At 41.2% G+C, this 20,792-nt stretch overlaps 1 protein-coding gene across 1 annotated transcript in view; it reads left to right on the top strand.

Moving 5' to 3' along the window:
- unc5a (unc-5 netrin receptor A) overlaps positions 1 to 20,458 on the top strand; it is a 389,186-nt gene extending 368,728 nt beyond the window's left edge. The window contains exons 15-16 of the mRNA XM_085996169.1: positions 13,393 to 13,571; positions 16,343 to 20,458. Of these exons, the coding sequence (XP_085852295.1) occupies positions 13,393 to 13,571; positions 16,343 to 16,508 (345 nt within the window). The 3' untranslated portion in view covers positions 16,509 to 20,458. The remainder of the gene's footprint in view (positions 1 to 13,392; positions 13,572 to 16,342) is intronic.
- Positions 20,459 to 20,792: the final 334 nt, after the last annotated feature.

Here is a 20,792-nt window from a genome sequence, read left to right as displayed (position 1 = left end):
CTTGCACCCATCAGATTTAGAAGTACCGATGCCTTTTTATCATCCGCTACTTCATTCGCCTTGCAATATACCTCCACTCTTTCCACATATGTGGTCCAATCTTCTATATCACTATCGAAAGCAGTAATATTGCCAGTCTTCGGCATCTTGAAAATCTAAAATGGCGCTTCCCGCGCTTTCCCACCGCTGCCGCTGCTGCCAACGCTGTTGCTGGCGATTAATTTTTTTTTTAATATATCGCTTCAATAGTTTCTCCGTTACTTGGAGAACCGTTCCCATCGTGGAGCGGACCCTCTGGGACTTTCCCTTCCCTCTGCTTGGTCCGAACGCCGACCTGCTTTGCAGCACCGGCCGTGCCCTGAGTGCTCCACCCTCTCTCTCTCTTTGCTTCTGCTTCCCGACTCACTGCCCGGCCCCGTTGCAGAGCCACCCGATCGAGCTCTAGCCCGCCGCAGCCCAGGAAGGATCAGTGCACTACCTGCCACCAGCCCGTTTAGCTGGGGAAGCCACAGACTGGAGACCAAGCCTGGCCCTCGTTTTCGAGTTTCTTCGAGTTATTTTTTTTTTTCTTGCTTCTGGCTTCGACCTTCGTCTGAGGAATCGATCCCCTTGAGGTGCTGCCGAATTGCAGGCAAGTTTGTTTCTAACTCGTCGCCACTGTTAGATCCGTGTGTTAATGGAGACACGGAATGCAGGAGTTGATTTAACAAGTGTTTACTGAACAAAGTCTGGAGGTGAACTAACAACACAAGACGCTACACAGGCTTATATACCCGAGTGGTCACTACTGGTACTACAGTATACAGGGGCTTCAAAAACATAGTTCCTCTTAAAGGTACATACACTACAACCCCCTAATAAGAATTAGCTTTTACCATTTGGCTTGATTTGAAAAAAATTGTATTTCATATGAAATAGATTTATAGACTCTCAAACTGTGTTCCCAAATTACAGTAGTGCAGAGCTGATTTTTTGCCTCAAAAGGTGAGCCGGCCTTGAATCAGAATTGATTTTCATTTGTGACTGATTGAAATTAGAGTGTGAACTACTGAGTGTTATTTCCAATAAGGGAACACAAAATAAGTGACATTTGTCAGATATCAACATTTGTCTGATTTCCACCTTTGATTTCTGGTAGCAATGAAGGAAAGCTGCTTATTTTGTTCATTTTTTAATTTTAGTTTATTATTTTTCTATTTCATTTAATTTGATTGATTTTAATTGATTCTGCATCTCTGCTCTCTGGGGAATTGCATTACCCATTCTCACAGGGGTCTAGGTAAAGACATTCTTTACTGGAATTTTATCATTTGCAACACTTCTATCAAATTGCCCCATAATCTGTGATGTTTTAATGAAAAAAGACCCACTTTGTCAAGTCTTCATATTTGTATTTCCCCTTACTATGCAGCGTCCTAGTGAATCTATGTTTTACTCTCTCTAAAGCCTTAATATCCTTCCTAGAGTGTAGAACATATTGCAATATTGCACACAGTACACTAACTGAGGTCTTATTAAAGTTTTATATAGGTTCATTATTTCTTGGCTTTTATATTCTATACCTAGTGATAAAACCTAGAAATTCATTAGCTTTTTCATGGCCCTAATCTCTTTTCGGATTCTAGGATGCATCCTGTCGGTGCTTAACCTAACTAACCTATCTAAAATTTTCCTTTTATTCACCATAATATTGCTCATCTTGCTCTCAAATCACTTCAGGATTTACCTCTTCGCTGATAACTATCTCTAGTAAAAACTGATGCAAAGTACTTATTAAATACCTCCACCACTTTTTTTCCTCCTACTCCTTCATATTTTTCCTTATCCCACTCTTAACCTCTAATTTTCTCATATTGTCCTTTAGTTTTCTTTCATTCTTATACTCCCTGTCGGCTCTCTTCAGTTTTAATTGGTTTCTGGAGTCTTTGTTTATCAGTGGCATGCTAAATCTTGCAGTAGTTTCCTTCTTTTCTAGTGGAATATATTTATTCTGAACCTTTGCAATTTCTTTTTTTTTAAATAAAATCCCACTGTTTATAGTCCTGTGTGCCTATTTCTCCTTCCACTTTACCTCAGCCATCTTGTTCCTGATCTTTCTTAATTCTGTCCTGATCCAATCTGGGGTTCTAGTTTTTGTACTTACATTTTCCCTTTCTAGTTGGATCTTTAACCTAATCATATTGTGGTCACTACTCCTAAGGTACTCACCAACATGAAATTAAGCTGGTATATTTGCAGTTCTGGAAGAAACGGATTAGGTCATTGCCCCATTTTACTTTTATTGTTTATTTAGTTGCAGCACTTTTAAAGATTGAATTACTTATTCAGTGCAAACAAACAGGCTGGCCCTGAAATTGCTGAGTTTCTGTCCAACTGCCAGAAAGCCTGCAGCAGGAGTTCCAGCCTCCTCTGCCGACTGCACAGGCCGTTGATCCCATCCAACATCCAGAGGATGGGATCATTTTAAAATTTAAGCTATTGAGGTGCAACAGCGGTGACCACCCTGAGTGTTTGGCAGAACATTTGTGATGTAGGGATCCAAAGGCCCTTAATGGGCTGAAGCGGAAATTTAAATAAAATTATTTTTCACCAGGAAACTAGGGCCAGTATTCAGAAACAATTTATCCCCTTTAGGAGCAAGATGTAGGAAGAGCTAATGTCTACTGTGGCACTGTACTTGGATTTCTGAACATCAAGGTGGCTTGCTTATGACCTTCTATGTGCTGAAGAAGATGCCTTTAATACAGCTGATGAGGGAATTCTGATGCTTTAACCAGATAATTGTTGAAAGGTGTTACTTATAGACTGCATATGAGACCATATGCTCATAGATCCACATTTTGGTGCCAACCATGAATGGTCCAGTCTTGTAATACACAAGGCTATGGGTCTACATGAGGACAACAGTCACAATTTTATACCAAGATGGAAAAAAATGTTTTTTTCATGGAATACTGAAGAATTAATCTACACAGTTAAGAAAGTATGGAGTAAATTTTCTGCTTGCATGCATGGCCTCACCTGCAGTTAATGGGAAATTGCATGCATGCAGCCCACGATTTTCGTTCATCAAAATTAATGGATAAAAAAATCATTGACTCTGCCTGCCTCATTCCTTGATATTTCCTGCCAGGGGCATGCAAGCAGAAAATTTACCTTTAAATCATTTCAAAGCTGTTGAGAGCATTCAGTATACAGACTGGATGGTCAGACAATGCAAATTCCTAATAGAAGGGAGATTGTAGAAAGACAGTGTTAGTGGTTCATTTCCTATGCACATTTAAATTACATTTGTATTTAGTAACTTATTACTGACTTCTATAATTGCTAATAATATTTGTTCATGATGTTAATAGATGGAGAAGTCTCATATCATCTTTAATAATTCCAGTAAAAAGGATATTTATTTGTACTGTAGTGAGTTATTTTAAAATTGTTTTAGAAGCTGCTCATTAAAACAGAAATCAGGTACAAAATTAAATTCAAGTGCTCCACAGAGCTGGCTGTTAAAAATAAAAAAATTCTGATTGGAAGTATTTATTGCCAGAAGATTTGTTTTAGCTTGTATAAAATGTGCACAGCAGCACACATTCTCAGAACAAAGTCAGTGGAATCTGAGTAATTGGCTATTACATAAAATTTACAGCACAGAAACAGGCCATTTGGCTGGTGGAGTAAGTTCAGACTTGGTTTACTTATTTAAACAAATCCAAATAGTATGTTTATATAAGAGTAAAATATTACTAAGAGTCCAAAAACAAAACAGTCTTTTAAATTCCCTACAATCTGTACAAAGTTTGACTTTAATTTTAAGTACTACATTTGCACTGTCAACCTGCAATTCCTAAAAAATTCTGTTACTTTGGATTGTACACTGAGGAGCAATTCTCTTACCACAAGTATACAGAGTGTCAACTGGCAAGATGGGACAACATCTATGTGCGCTTCAAGAAAAAAGATTTAACCCTCAGACTGCCAATAGCGTCAGGGTAATCTGTAATCCCTGGGCCTGTGTTTTGAGATTTTAGGATGGCATTCTATGTTGCCAGTAGTGTCTATCCATTCTCTTTCCCCTCAGATGCAACAACGGTGCCACCTAGAAATTGGTTGTGCTTCAGGATGTAGATGATATCAGTATGAATATGAAGATATGATTTAGGAGCATATGACTTTGCATCATCTGAAAAGGTTTTTTTCCCCAAAAAAGCAAAATTTTCAGGCATATGTTTTGTTTCAAAACTTTATGGAGTGCAATAAAATTCGACAATGAACATTACATTTTATTTTACACAGGTCATTATATGCATCATTGATATTATAAATTCTTATTAGCACACAATCATTATGCATTGTGGATTTGTTTGCACATTATACCATTTTATTTACAGAACAGTGCAAAACTAAGAACAAAAGTTTACCAGAGTCTGAGGGCTTTGTGGATTCTGGCCACTCTAAGTAACCTTTTATCAGTACAGCTTCATCCTTGTCCTTGTTTCACAGATCTTTAACATGGACACTTGCCATGTTTTTTAAAATAAAAATCCACTTTCTACTATCAAGACCCTACTAACTTACATTTCTTTCATGCCTTTATCACGGAAAGATGTCTCAGTATTTTACAGAGGCATAATCAAAAGATGGAGGCTGAGCCAAAGGAGATAGTAGGTGAGGGCCTCATAAGCTGGTCAAAAAGGTGGATTTTAAGGAGGGTCTTAAAGGAGGAGAGGGAGATGGAGGTGGAGGGGGTTAGGGTGGGAATTCCAAAGCTCTGAGGCTAGGTGACTGGAGAAATGGCTACCAATGGTGTTGGAAAGGGGGAATGTTGTACCACAAGAGACCAGAGTCCAAGGAGCAAAGATGTTGGGGAGGGGGACTGTAGGAGGTTAAAGAGATAGGGAGCGGTGAGACCATGGAGGAATTTAAACACAATTAGGAGAATTTTAAATTTGAGGCATTGGGATACTGAGAGCCAATGTAGGTCAGTGAGTACAGGGATAATGGGTGAGTAGGATGGTGCGGAGTAAGATATGGGCAGAAGAGTTGATGAGCTGAAGTTTGTGGAGGATAGGAGGCTATTCAGCAGAGACTTGGAAAATTGTTTTAGGAGCTGCTTATTCAAATAGAAATCGGATACAAAATTAAATTTAAATACTCCACGGAGTTCAGTGTGGAGCTGATAAAGGCATGGATAATGGTTTCAACAACAGATGAGCTGAAATTGGGCAGAGGCAGGTGATGTTGTTGGGGTGGAAGTAGGTTGTCTTTGTAACAGAGAGGATATGGGGGTTATAAGCTCAGCTCAGGGTCAAATAGGATGCTCAGGTTGCTAACAACCTGGTTCAGGCTGAGACAGTGGACGGGGAGGGTGATGGAATTGGTGGCAAGGGTATGGATGGGCAGGGGCCGAAGACAATGGCCTTGGAGTCCACAGAGTTTAACTGGAAAAAAATGTGGCTGATCCACGACTGGATGTTGGACAAGTAGTCTGACAACTCAGAGGCAGAGGCGAGGATTGAGGTACTGGTGGGTGTTGTCAGCGTACATGTGAAAGCTGATGCCATGTCAGCATATCATATTAGCAAGGCAGCATGTAGATAAGGAAGAGAAGGGAGCCAAAGATAAATCCTTCAGGTCCTCTGCAGATAAATATGGGGTGGGAAGAAATATAATTTCTGGAAGGGTTCTGAGTGTGAGGGAGTGATGATGGGAGCAAACCGGGGGAACAATTGGGATGGGAGCATGTAAAGGTTTTGCTGGGAACAAGAACATCAAAGCTGGAGGTGAGGGAATAGTTGAGCAAATATAGGACTACAGAAGTATTCTGGCAAATGGAGGGCCAAAGAATTTCAAAGTGCAATTGTAAGCAAGCTGGGGGGAGAGGTTTTTTTTCCCAATGGAAGAGGCTGAAGGAAATGAATTAGAGTCATAGGGGGAAAAATTCAGTATCGCCCCATTTGGGGTGCCGTTATCGGCCATGCGCAAAGTTCAGCGCCTGGCACTAATTATTGCCTCCGACAGCAAACTTGGCTTTTATCGCTCCTGGAGGTGATTGGAGCGCTAAATCAGGCGCTTCACACCTGTCTTGAGGCGCAAACGCCGAGGAGTGAGGCGCTACCTCAGAGTGCTGGCGAAGCAAGGAAGGGCAAATCAAAATAAACCTGCAAAGTGCTGCTCAGTACTCAAAACTCCTTCACACAGCGTTGAATCTCTCCAGAGGTCTCTGTCTCTCTCTCCGACTGCGTGGTGCAAAAATGTCACCAACAAAAAAAGGTCGCCTTTAAATAGCGCTCCCCTAGTCCCTTTCTGACAGCATAACGCTCCCCTCAACCTGTCGTTGCTAGCGGCAGGCGGTAAAGCAGGGGGCGTCACTCAATATCCGGTTCAGGGCGCTAACGGGGCGTTGCGCACTTGAATGACATCACAATCTGCAGGAAATCGTGGCGGAAGTGTTTAGCGCCACCGCAAAATGTCTAGTTAATTTCACGAGTGCCACAAACATCGCCGCGCCCGGCCTCTAGTTACTTTGCGCCCCAATTGGCACCCTCTTAAGGCACTAAGAGAAGGCGCAAACAACTGAATTTTCCCCCCATAGCGTTATACAGCACAGAAAGAGGTCCTTCAGCCCATCGTGTCTGTGCCGCCCATCAAGCCCTGTCTATTTTAATCCCATTTTCCAGCAATTGGTCCGTAGCCTTGTATGCTATGGCGTTTCAAGTGCTTATCTAAATGCTTCTTGAATGTTGTGAGGGTTCCTGCCTCTACCACCCTTTCAGGCAGAGTGTTCCAGGTTCCAACCACCCTTCGGATGAATTTTTTTTTCCTCAAATCCACTCTAAACCTCCTACCCCTTACCTTGAAACTATGCCCCCTGGTTATTGACCCCTCTACTAAGGGGAAAAGCTTCTTTCTAACTACCCTATCTATGCCCCTCATAATTTTGCACACCTCAATCAGGTCCCCCCTCAGCCTTCTCTGCTCTAAGGAAAACAACCCCAGCCTGTCTGGTCTCTCTTCATAGCTGAAACGCTCCAGCCCAGGTAACATCCTGGTGAATCTCCTCTGTACCCTCTCCAATGCAATCACATCCTTCCTATAGTGTGGTGACCAGAACTGCACACAGTATTCCAGCTGTGGCCTAACTAGCGTTTTGTACAGCTCCATCATAACCTCCTTGCTCTTATATTCTATGCCTCGGCTAATGAAGGCAAGTATCCCATATGCCTTCTTAACCACCTTATCTACCTGCCCTGCTGCCTTCAGGGATCTATGTACATGCACACCACGGTCCCTCTGATCCTCTGTCCTTCCTAGGGTCCTACCATTCATTGTGTATTCCCTTGCCTTGTTAGTCATCCCAAAATGCATCACCTCACACTTTTCAGGGTTGAATTCAATTTGCCACTGTTCTGCCCATCTGACCAACCCGTCTATATCATCCTGTAGCCTGAGGCTTCCCTTCTCGCTATTTACCACTCCACCAATTTTCGTGTCATCTGCGAACTTACTGATCATACCTCCAACATTCATATCTAAATCATTAATGTACACTACAAACAGCAAGGGACCCAACACTGATCCCTGCGGTACACCACTGGACACAGGCTTCCAGTCACAAAAACAACCTTCAACCATCACCCTCTGCCTCCTGCCACTAAGCCAATTTTGGATCCAATGTGTCAAATTGCCCTGGATCCCATGGGCTCTTACCTTCTTGACCAGTCTCCCATGCAGGACTTTGTCAAAAGCCTTACTGAAGTCCATGTAGACTACATCAACTGCACTACCCTCAACCACACACCTAGTCACCCCTTCGAAAAATTCAATCAAATTGGTTGGACATGATCTCCCCCTGACAAAACCTTGCTGACTATCCTTGATTAATCCTTGCCTATCCAAGTGGAAACTAATTCTGTCCCTCAGAATTTTTTCCAATAATTTCCCTACCACGGATGTTAGGCTCACTGGTCTGTAATTCCCTGGTTTATCCTTACTACCCTTCTTGAATAATGGTACTACATTAGCTGTCCTCCAGTCCTCTGGCACCTCCCCTGTGGCCAGAGAGGTTCTGAAAATGTGTGTCAGAACCCCTGCAATCTCCTCCCTTGCCTCACACAGCAGCCTGGGATACATCTTGTCTGGGCCTGGGGATTTATCTACTTTTAAGCCCGCTAAAACCGCTAGTACCTCCTCCCTCTCAATGCTAATTTGTTCAAGTATTCCACAATCCCTCTGCCTGATTTCTATGCCTACAACGTCCTTCTCCATAGTGAACACAGATGCAAAATATTAATTTAAAACCTCACCTAAATCTTCCGGCTCTACACACAGATTGCCACTCTGGTCCCTAATGGGCCCTACTCTTTCCCTGGTTATCCTCTTGCCCTTAATATACTTATAAAACACCTTGGGATTTTCCTTTATTTTGCCTGCCAGTGTTTTTTCATGCCCCCTCTTCGCTCTCCTAATTTCTTTTTTTAAGTACCCCCTGGGCTTTCTATACTCTACGGCTTCCATGGTTTTTAGTCCTTTGCATCTGCCAAAAGCCTCCCTTTTTTTCCCTAATCCATTCTTGTATATCCTTTGACATCCAGGGTTCCCTGGACTTGTTGGTCCCACCCTTGACCTTTACGGGAACATGTTGGCGCTGTACTCTCTCTATTTCCTTTCTGAATGACTCCCACTGCTCTGATGTGGATTTTCCTACAAGTAGCTGATCCCAGTCCACTTTGGCCAGATCCTGCCTCATCATATTAAAATCGGCCTTCCCCCAATTTAGAACCTTTATTTCTGGTTCAAGCTTTGTCCTTTTCCATGACTACCTTACATCTCACCGAATTATGGTCACTGTCACCAAAATGCTCTCCTACTGACACTTCTACCACTTGCCTGGCTACATTCCCTAGAATTAGGTCCAGTACCGCCCCTCTCTTGTAGGAGTTTCTACATGCTGGCTCAAAAAGCTCTCCTGGATGCACTTTAAGAATTCTGCACCCTCTAAGCCTTTCACACTCTGACTATCCCAGTTAATATTGGGGAAGTTGAAATCCCCTACTATTATTAGCTTATTATTTCTACACTTCTCTGAGATTTGCCTACATATCTGTTCCTCTATCTACCCCTGACTGTTTGGGGGCCTATAGTACACTCCCAGCAAATTGCTTGCCCCCTTTTTTTGTTTTTAAGTTCTACCCATATGGCCTCATTAGAGGAACCTGCTAAGATATCATCCCTCCTAACTGCAGTAATTGACTCCTTGATTAATATTGTGACATCCCCTCCTCTTTTACACCTCCCTCTCTCTCGCCTGAAGATTCTATACCCTGGAATATTGAGCTGCCAGTCCTGCCCCTCTCTCAATTATGTCTCTGTGATAGCAACAATATCACACTCCCATGTGTTCATCAACACCTTCAATTCATCTGCCTTATCTCGCAAGACTCCTTGCATTAAAATAAATGCCATCCAGCCTTGCCGTATTCCCTTGTGCCGTTACATATTTGCTCTGCCTTCCAAACTGACTTGTTTTTTCCTCTATATTTGGCTGCGCATCACCCCCTACTATAGCTCCACTCCGTATCCAATCCTCCTGCCAAGTTAGTTTAAACCCCCCCCCCCCCGCCAACAGCAGTAGCAAACCTCCCCGCAAGGATGTTACATAGAAACATAAAAGATAGGAGCAGGAGTAGGCCATTCGGCCCCTCAAGCCTGCTCCGCCATTCAATGAGATCATGGCTGATCATCCAAATTCAGTACCCTGTCCCTGCTTTCTCCCCATATCCCGTGATCCCTTTAGCCTTAAGAAATATATCCAACTCCTTCTTGAATATTTTTAATGAATTGGCCTGCACTGTGGTAGAGAATTCCACAGGTTCACCACTCTCTGGGTGAAGAAATTCCTCCACATCTCTGTCCTAAATGGCTTACCCCTTATCCTTAGACTGTGACCCCTGGTTCTGGACTCCCCGGCCATCGGGAACATCCTTCCTGCATCCAGTCTGTCTAGTCCTGTTAGAATTTTATAGGTTTCAATGAAATTCCCACTCATTCTTCTAAACTCCAGCGAGTATAAACCCAATCGACCCAATCTCTCCTCATACATCATTCCTGCCATCCCAGGTATCAGTCTGGTGAATCTTCACTGCACTCCTTCCATGGCAAGAACATCCTTCCTCAGATAAGGCGACCAAAACTGCACACAATACTCAAGGTGTGATCTCACCAAGGCCCTGTACAAATGCAGCAAGACATCCTTGTTCTTGTACTCGAACCCTCTTGCTACGAAAGCCAACATACCATTTGCCTTCTTAAACGCCTGCTGCACCTGCATGCTTACCTTCAGCAACTGGTGCACAAGGACACCCAGGTCTCGTTGCACTTCCCCTTCTCCCAATCTATTGCCATTCAGATAATAATCTGCCTTCCTGTTTTTGCCACCAAAAGTGGATAACCTCGCATTTATCCACATTATACTGCATCTACCATGCTTCTGCCCAATCACCCAACCTGTCCAAATCATACTGGAGTTTCTCGGCATCCTCCTCACAGCACACATGCCCACCCAGCTTTGTGTCATCTGCAATGCTGGTCCCGTTCCGGTTCAGGTGCAACCCGTCCGACTTGTACAGGTCCCACCTTACCCAGAAACATACCCAGTGATCCAGGAAACTAAAGCCTTCCCTCCTGCACCAACTCTTTAGCCACGCATTCATCTGCTCTATCCTCCTACTCCTATACTCACTAGCACATGGCACCGGGAGTAATCCAGAGATTACAACCTTTGAGGTCCTGCTTTTTAATCTGCTACCTAGCTCCCTAAATTCTTGTTGCAGGACCTCATCCCTCTTTCTACCTATGTCGTTGGTCCCAATGTGAACCACGACCTCTGACTCTTCACCCTCCCCCTTCAGAATGCCCTGCAGCCATTCATTGGAAGGGGTAAAGGCATGTGGTTGATGAGGGATACAAAGAAATGCTCAGAGATGGCCTCATCAGTAATTGAGACCATGAGAGTAGACAAAGCCATGTTATATAGCAAGATTGAGGAGTGGCTATGAATATGGATGAGAGAGTTTAAATGGAGGGAGAGGTTTAGGGAGGATAGTAGGGCAGTGAATTCAAAGGATGGATGGCAAAGGGAGCAGAGATGGAGATTTAAGCCACTGAGAATGAAGAGTTGCTCAGTACACATTCTTGGGGTGGGCCTGGGGGTGGGGGGACGTTGACAATGAGGATTTCTACTTTGTACTGTTCTTGCCATTTGCCTGTTTATTTGGGGCTATTCTGGGTCTGCATTTTGATAGCATTTGCTGCAGCTAATGGCTTTTTTAGTCTATTGCTTCCTCTTGTATTTTTTTTGCACTAAAATATAAAGTTCATGCTCCCCAAACCATGACCTTCCCTCCATCATAAGTACAGAAGTGGGGATGCTCGCTGATGATTGCATAGTGTTCCTAACGCGGCTCCTCAGGTAATGAAGTAGTCCATGCCCGCATGCAGCAAGACCTGGAGAACATTCAGGCTTGGGCTGATAAGTAGCAAGTAAGATTTGTGCCATGCAAGTGCCAGACAATGACCATCTCCAACAAAGGAAAGTCTAACCACCTCCCCTTGGCATTACCATCATTGAAGTTCCTACCATCAACCTCCTGGGGGTCACCATTGGCCAGAAACTTTACTGGACCAACCACATAAATACATAAATAATAAAGAGCAGGGTATTCTGCAGCAAGTGACTCACCTCCTGCCTTTCCAAAGCCTTTCCACCATCTACAAGGCACAAGGCAGGAGTGTGATGAAATATTCTCCACTTGCCTGGATGAGTGCAGCTTCAACAACACTCAAGAAGCTCAACACCATCCAAGACAAAGTAGCCCTCTTGATTGGCACCCCATCCACTCGCTTAAACATTCACTCCCTACACCACAAGCGCACCGTGTCTGCAGTGTATAACCATCTACAAGATACATTGCAGCAACTCACCAAAGCTTCTTCGACAGCACCTCCCAAACACGCGACCTCAACCACCTAGAAGGATAAGGGCAGCAAGTTCCCCGCCATCCTCACTTGGAAATATATCGCCGTTCCTTCATCGTCATGGGTCAAAATACTGGAACTCCCTCCCTAACAGCAATGTGGGAGTACCTTCACCACACGGACTGCAGCGCTCACCACCACCTTCTCAAGGGCAATTAGAGAGGGGCAATAACTGCTGGCCTTTCCAGCAACGCCCACATCCCAGGAACATAAGTAGGCCATTCAGCCACTTGAGCCTGTTCTGCCATTGAATGAGATCATGAGTGAATGTTTAAAAATACTAACTGGAATTTGGTAAGCCACTTTACAACAGTTATCACAAATGTGAATAAATCAATCATTAGCAAAGATCATTAGGCTTACTTCCAGTTGTTAAACTGTTTAATATGCATGATTCCATCTAATGTTCTACTTGATGGTTTAACTTACCATAAGTAATAAATGTAGTTGTGTAAAAGCACAAAATTATCACTTAGGTGTTAATTTTAATTAGGAGCCTGAACAACTGAAGATGAGACAATCTTATTGCATGTTCTTTAAGTAGCTATGATTGGGGTTGTCAAGTGGTGTCTGGAGATAAATGAATGATTGATCTTGAGCAACATTCAGATCACAATAACCGTTAACAATGTGCAACTATAGTACATAAGGTTATTGCTCGTTGATGACATCAAATAAATGTCTTCTAAAATTTTCATGTACTTGTACTTGCTGATTTATTGCCAATACTTGTAAGTAAGGTAAATATTGGCTGCAGAAAGTTGACCTTTAATATTGAAACTTTGGTTTGGAGCATAATAACCAATGCCAGTCAAACGAAATAACTAAATGTGATTGGCTGGAAACTTATTAGATGAGAAAATATTGTTCTATTGAACATTAGTTTGATGCCACTGGGTAATATCTTCAGTGATTGTGGTCACCAGGCAATACAGCAGAAAGCACTGTGCTGAGATCAAAAAGCATAAGCCACTTTCACTAACTTAAAATGTTTCCCATTTTAAAACATGCTCAACAGTATTGTGAAAAAAACTTTTCTACGTTACTTTTTTTTTTACTTTGTAGTTGATAAACTATTGGCTTAATGGCCACTGAAATTATTTGTAGGTTGCGATATTGTGATCAACATTTGAATCTATATCTGACTGTTTATCTCACTCTCTCCAAGAAACAGCACGTGCAAGGCAAATGGAACATTCGATGGACTGAAATCTATTTTGTCTCTGTGGAATTTCAACTATTCTGATATGTTCCCTGCATAGTTGAAATGCATTATAATAGGCTGAACGAGAATTATTTCCCTGCATAGTTGAAATGCATTATAATAGGCTGAATGAGAATTATTTTTATTCTCTTAAGGATACAAGGCAGACAGACTTTCAATTTATGGAGCCAAACAACTGTGGCACATCTTTAGCAGGACCTTGTGCTTTCAAAATCCCTTATCTGATCAGACAGAAGATTTGCAACAGTCTGGATATTCCAAGTTCAAGAGGAAGTGACTGGAGAATGCTGGCGTATAAATTGAAATTGGACCGGTGAGTCTGAATAGATTTATATAATCATATTAACATACAAGTAGTAATTTTGCAAGGCTATGCTCCTGGTGTGGAGCCTTGCGTGACCAGAGTGGGTCTTAGAATCATTTTTATATTGTGGAGCATGGATCAGAGCTATAACATTAGGAGTAGCCTCTTGCAAGATTACCCTTACAATACAAATCAGACAGTTGAATGGGTTATCAGAGACACTAGATACTAGACACTAGAAGTCGAGATATTAGTCATATGTGGATATTATTAGTGTACATTTAAACCAATTGGAAAAGCATCTATCAAGCTATTTCTATCCATGCTTAAGGCTAATGAAAAATACAGTGCTATGAAACAATGTAATGTAGAATGTCTTGGAGAAGTTAAAATTGGACTAAATATTGACAGCATCAACTGTACCAGCAGGAGGTAAGCTATAGAATAACCCTTCTGCTTAAATTTTAGCTAACTCTAAATTATAAACCATTTCCACACCTTTTGAGCAATACCATTGCCAGTTATAGTGTAGCTTCCATCTAGCAACAGCAGAAAAGTACCATTATCCCATATTTGAAAAACAATAATGATCATAACATTGATGATAACTGGCACAGGAGTGAGGTAAAGGGTGTGCCAATTTAAAAAGGCTCGCCATTGAAAGGACTCAAATTTCAATTTTTCCCCTATAACCTTCACCTTTCCTGGGACAAACCCAATTATTTTAATTTGAGCTCACAGGAATTATTTTGTGCTTATTTCATCCTCCTTGCTTCAATTTTTTTTTTCAGAAGCACCTTTCTATTTTCGCATCTTTTTCTGGTTTATGCGTATTGATAACCTAATGGTTGAAAAAAAAATTGAGTGCTGTGAACATCAAGCACCTAAGCTGAAAATAATTTGTGCCGTGTGCTGCTTCTTTGAATTGAAAAGTCATGTGTCTTAATTATTTGGCTGTAATTCTTATATCTGTATTGGAAAAAAAAGGAAATCTGATTGACTGGGGGTTGGTTGGGGGGGGAGGTGCTGCCTAAAGTTGGATCAAAATATACAGTACTGCATTACTGTTTCCACCTTAAAATAAAGAAATGAGATGGAGCTTCAGATGTATTCATTCACTCCTGATTACTCATGCATTGTTAGCAATTATAATTGTTGCAGATTTCCTTTTTGCCTTAAAATATTGCACCACAGTCATTCCATATAGCCAGACAGTAGGCAATCCCAATATCCAGTCTGCACTTCGATTAAATACTATAACATTAATTCTATTAAGTATTCCTCTTACTGCTCTTGCACTTTTGTGTGCCGTGTGTATATTTAGAAGCTGTGTATGTCTTACTACTGAAAGTTAGATTTTCTCACAGAACACATCATTGGAATCCAAGAGTCAAAGAATTTCCTTTTAGAAAGCTGAAAAAAACACCGAGAAAGTAGCCCTGACATATTGGCCACAAAAACACAGTGCTACAATCCTGCAGGCACTTTAACTGTTAACATTATAAGCATGATAAACTATATATATGTTTATACTAATAATATGGTCTTTCACTCAATAGAATTTAAATTAAAAATATCTCTAAGCAACCGTATTAGATGTTGTTTCAGCCACTTCCCTGACCCAAGGTGCTGTTTGGCAATTATATTCAAAATCCCTATAGCAGGCGCTTGATTAGAATAATTGAGCTATTACAAAACATGTTTGTGGTGTATTTGAAGCTGTTAAAAAATCCATGCAAGTGCTTCCTTCTGATATTGAAATATCACGCATATTTTTGCTTCCTGATGACTTGTCATGCAAATCCTATTGACAGCGAGTTTTAATCAAATATATTTGCATTTTCATGGCTTTGCAAGAAAAAAATGAACTAACACAAGCAATGCATTTGGCTTAGATCTTGCTAAATATAATGAATTTACAATTTACTTTGAAATAATTATCCATTAAAATGCATTATTTTAATAACTTTAGCTATTATATTTATAGGAGTTTCTTTTATTTTCATTGTGTGTGTTATGGTCAAAATATTGGAACTGAAGAGATCACTTACCCAAAATCAAAGGTTAAATTTTGAATTATGGTTTTAAATGAGCTCACATCCCAAATATGAATAATTGCACCATAGTGAGGATCAAATGTTTCTCAAGTAAAATCATTCTTTAGGTATGTGTGTATATCTTTGTAATGCTGTGATCCAGAATCAATTGTACAGAAATCTAAGAATTTCTTGCACATGCTCACCACAATCGTGCAGTGTTTGCACCATCAGAACCTGGTGTTGTGTGACTTCTTACATTTGTCCACCCCAGTCCAACTCCAGCATCTCCACACCGTAAAAGATTGTGTTATACATGCTTGAGATATAATAATTAGTGTAGTACCTACACTTAAGGTGCATTTTCCCTCATTCAGAAACTTTCCATGTGTCTCTTGAAGACTTTGCACAAGCTGTAATTATGAGAGAAGGTAGATGGCCTCCTCCCAGGTTTTAGTCTGTGTCATCTCAGCTTCTAAGCTAGGAAATGCATCAGTGCGAACCAGTGAAAAGGTGTGGGAATATGTGAAATATTAAATTGCATTTGTGAGGCTACTTTATTCAGAAGTATAGATATATCTCTAATGATTTATCGTGTTGGATTGTGAAATGCTAAAGACATGCAAGATAATCTACATCACATAATTCACATCATTCTGAAGGTAAATAATATTTTTCTGAATTAAAGGCACTTGAACTTACTAATGAAACAGCTCTGAAGCATTTGCTTTTGTATTTTGACAGGTATCTCAATTATTTTGCATCTAAAGCTAGTCCTACCTCTGTGATTCTTGATTTATGGGAAGCTCAGCACTTTCATCATGGCAACCTGAATCATCTTGCTATGATCATGGCAGAAATGGGAAAGCAAGAGCCAATGATTTTTGTCGTGTCAGAGGCAGAATGCTGAGGTCGTTTGAAGATGTTATTGACAGATTGTGAACAGTCATTTTAAGAGAAAACTTATTCAGAATCAACTGAAGTGTTGCTTAGGCAGTAATTCTCTTCATCCCAACCAATATCTTTTCAGTGGATTAAGGCTTCTATGTAGATTTGCTACTTTTGTGAAAACACATTCACAACTGAAGTTGATTTTGTATTGTTAAGTATGTTCACTAATTCAAAAAAAGGGCTTCAAAAGAGTGACCATATGGCCCTCAATGGCTCATTTGATAAATATACCATATGATACGGCACAATGCAAGATGACAAGGAAGGCCCTAGATTCAAACCTTTCCCGGTTGTTAAATTAACCAATGACAGCTAGGATAGCAGAGGGGCATTGTAACTGACCTAAGCGTTCCTAGGCTAGGGAATGGAAACATCAGCCAGAATTCCTGCTCTTGATGATTAGCTAATGGCATTTGCTAGAAGTGTGTATATGTGGAGGCCAGGTAAAGACAGGATTGAGCTAAACAATGATAATCCCCATAGGCAAATGGTTCATTGGCATTGACACGTGAGAATTGGCATTTCGTTGAGGTGGAAGAGGACTGCAGCCCAAGCAGGAGTCACTAGTCTCAGAAGAGATAAGAGGGAAAAATTAGTGGGGAGGTAATTTTCAATTTCAGCACCTGGGTGATAAACTGGTGGAGCGGATCATCAGCCCATTGTTGAACACAGCTGATTTTCAAACAATCAGGCCGGTTCTATATGGTGCAGGCAATCCACTTGCGTTTTAGCCCAGGTGTTGAAGTTGAAAATGACTTCCAGGGTTATTGCCCATCACAAGGCTAGTATTCTATTTAGTACAAAAAGGTCAGCATATCAATTTTATAACAAATTTCTTTAAAAGAGACATGCCATTTTACAGGAAGCTCTCGTTTAAATGGAACCTAAATCTCTGGAATTCTCTATTAACCGGCAAAATTCATACTCCGAAAACAACGCCTCAATAACCGGAAATGTTGCCGAGTCCAAGTCCAAGTCTCCCGCAGTGGCCGAGTTAGTCAGTAGGGGTAGTTCTCCAAACTGAAACTACTCGGCTTCTTGGCGCTGTCGGAAGTCCGAACACCTCAATAACAGGAGTCTGACTCTCCCGCGCTGCCGCGAGTACCCAATTACTGTATACTGCACATTTTAATTTTTTTATTTTTAGTTGTTAAAAATAGCCTCGGTAGATAACCCTCTTCATCATCTGGAATTTTTAATCAACCGGCACCATCCCGGTCCCGTCGGTGCCGGATACGAAAGAGTTTCCTGTATTTCTAACTACCAGATTATTTTTGTTGAACATCTCAGCAAATATTTATACACCGTTTCACATTAGCCCAGATTTTCCTGAAAACTTGCACCAACAAAACAGTGCAAGCATACGGTAATGTCAGTTTTCAGTGCAAGAGATCGAAGAAATTTGGGCATAAGTGAGTGACGCCCCTTTTTAATGGTACATCAGAATCTCCTGTCTTATGTCAATTCTGCAAAACCTCCTTGGATTTATTAGTAACTATCTTGCATTTATGGCTCCTAGTTTTGAATTCTCTCATAAGTGGAAACATTGGCCCCAATATTGATGGGGCAGATTTTCTGGGCGGGGGGTGGTGGGCAGGGTGGAGTTTTGAACGGGAAACCTGGAAAGTCCACGTTTCCCCGCATGCTGTGGAGATTGAACGCCACAGCGTACATCATTTTTTGAACAGGATCCTCGCCCCCAAGTCAGCCTGATTGACAGGCTTGGCTCCCAGTTGGGAACACTCCAAAGCAGGCCGCAGACACAGGTGGGGAGCCTGCAGATGCTAATGGGAACAACTTGGGGGCGGGGGGGGCGGAAGAGAAAGAGAGAAGGGGCTTCCAATCTCAGACCCCGAGGGAGGGGGGGGGTGGTCATTGGATGGGAAGGGGGTTTGATGCCAGGGAAGCAGGTAAGCTTGGGGGATCGTGGGAAAGCACTCCACTCTTCCAGGCCCACAAGCAGTGCTATAAAGGCACTTACCTTTTCCCCGAAGCTGTCCTCACCTCCCTTGAGCTGCTGAGATTCCAAAGGCCTGGGAAACCCGGCCGGCCAGGGTTAAACCTGTAAAGCAGGTTAAATACGAGGCTCCCAGACTCATTATAATATTTAAATGGCCAACCCGCCTCCTGGGCCTGTCTCCATTAAACCCGGGAGTTGAAGTCGGGTTTGAGATTTAACATTTTTTACAACCTGGCCCCAATCCACCTGTTACTGGGGGTTAAAATTACCCCATTCTCTCCACATCTACCTTGTCTAACCCATTCTTACTTTTTAAGACCTCTATTAGGTCTTATCTAAGTCTTCTCTTTTGTAAAGAAAAAAGCACCAACCTGTTCAATCTTTCCCGATAGCTGTAATCCCTTAGTTCTGGCGCCATCCTTGTAAATCTTTTTTGCACTTTCTCCAGTGCTTCGATGTTCTATTTTCTAGTATGGAGACCAGAACTGTGCTGAGTATTCAAAGTCCAGCCTGACCAGGGTTCTTAAGTATAACATAACTTCACTGCTCTTGAATTCTGTATCCCAAGAAATAAATTCCAGTGCTTTGTTAGAAATTGTAATTGCTTTGCTGACCTGCAATGCTTTGTAATGATTTGTTCACCTGTATCCTTAGATCTCTTTGCTCTTCTACCCCATTCAGTTTCTTATTTTCTAAGGTGTAGGTGATGTTTTTCTTTTTCTTACCAATGTGCATCATCTCACATTTATCTATGTTAAAGTTCACTTGCCACTTAAGTGCCCAGTCTGCAAGTTTTCTAATGTCTTCTTGTATCATGTTGCAGTCTTCTTCAGTGTTAGCTATGCCACCACTCCCCCTCCCCCACCCCTAGTTTAGTATCATCTGCAAATTTTGATAGTTTCTTGTTCCCAAGTCCAAATCATTAATGTAAATTAATAGTGGTCCCAGCACTGATCCTTGTGGAATACCGCTTTCTACTCTCCTCCAATCTGAATAACTACCCTTTGCCACTACTCTCTGCTTCTAGTTTTTAACCAATTTGCTATCCATTCAGCTATTTGTCCCCTGACTCCACATGTCCTAATCTTTGTCATGACTACATGTGGTACCTTATTGAAAGCCTTTTGAAAATCCATGTATTTGACATGTACTCCAGTACCCTGGTTTACTCTTTCCGTTATCTCTTCAAAGAATTCTATCAGGTTAGTTAAGCATGACTTAGCCTTTTGGAATCTATGCTGACCATTTTATTATATTTTCTGTCTCTAGATGCTGTTCTATAACTTATTTTAGTATAGATTCCAATACCTTTCCTATCACTGATTAGTCTATAGTTCCCAGGTTTTGTTCCATATCTCTTTTGGTATATAGGAATATTAGCTGTTCACCACTCCTCTGGCACTATTCCCTTACCAAGAAACATACATACATATGCATGCACACAGACACACACACACACACACACACAACTAGTGCCTCTGCTATCTCCTCCCTAGTTTCCTTGCATATGCATGGGTGCATACCATCTGGACCTGGGGTATTATTCTTTTAGTTTTGCATCTTTGTCAATTATTTTCTTCCTTTCTATCCCAACTGTATAATATTACAATTATTTTTAAGCTCATCCTCTAGTGAAGTGTTTATTTTGTTATCTTCTTTAATAAAAATTGAGAATTAGTTATTTAATGCTTCTGCCATTTCTCTGTCATTACCTGTGTGAGTTTATCTTGCTCATCCTTTAGTGGTCCTTTCACTACTTTAATTTTCCTTTTGTTATTTGTGTGTCTATAGAACACTTTACTGCTTTTTATATTCCGTGATAATTTGATTTTGTAATTTCTCTTTAACTTCCAGATCTCCTAAGTTAGTCGTATTGCCTTTTGTCCTCATCTCTTTTAGTAGTTAAATTCTTCTTATATATCTTTTTCTTTAGATTCAATTGTTCTTTTATTTCTTTATTCATCCATGGTGCTCCATAATTAGTTTGCTTGTTTTAGCTTTTAGTGGAATAGATTTATCTTGAACTCTATATTGATTACCATTTTAAAGATTTCCCACTGTTTTTCTGTCTTTGACATTTCAAGATTTTCTCCCAGTTTATGTTCTTTAGTTCCACCCTCATAATTTATCCTACTTATGCCACTCTCGATCTTAATCTTGAACCTTACTATGTTGTGATCACTACTACTAAGATGCTCTCCTACGCTTACTTCTAACTGTTCTGGTTCTTTACCCGTTACAAGATCTAGCATTGATTCTTTTCTTGTTGGACTTCTTACATAC

Source organism: Somniosus microcephalus, chromosome 8 (genome assembly GCF_052327205.1).
Source record: "Somniosus microcephalus isolate GS21.2 chromosome 8, FLI_Smic_1.0, whole genome shotgun sequence".
Lineage (NCBI taxonomy): Eukaryota > Metazoa > Chordata > Chondrichthyes > Squaliformes > Somniosidae > Somniosus > Somniosus microcephalus.
Note: the sequence above shows the minus strand (reverse complement) of the source record. Positions and strands in the feature narration are given on the sequence as shown.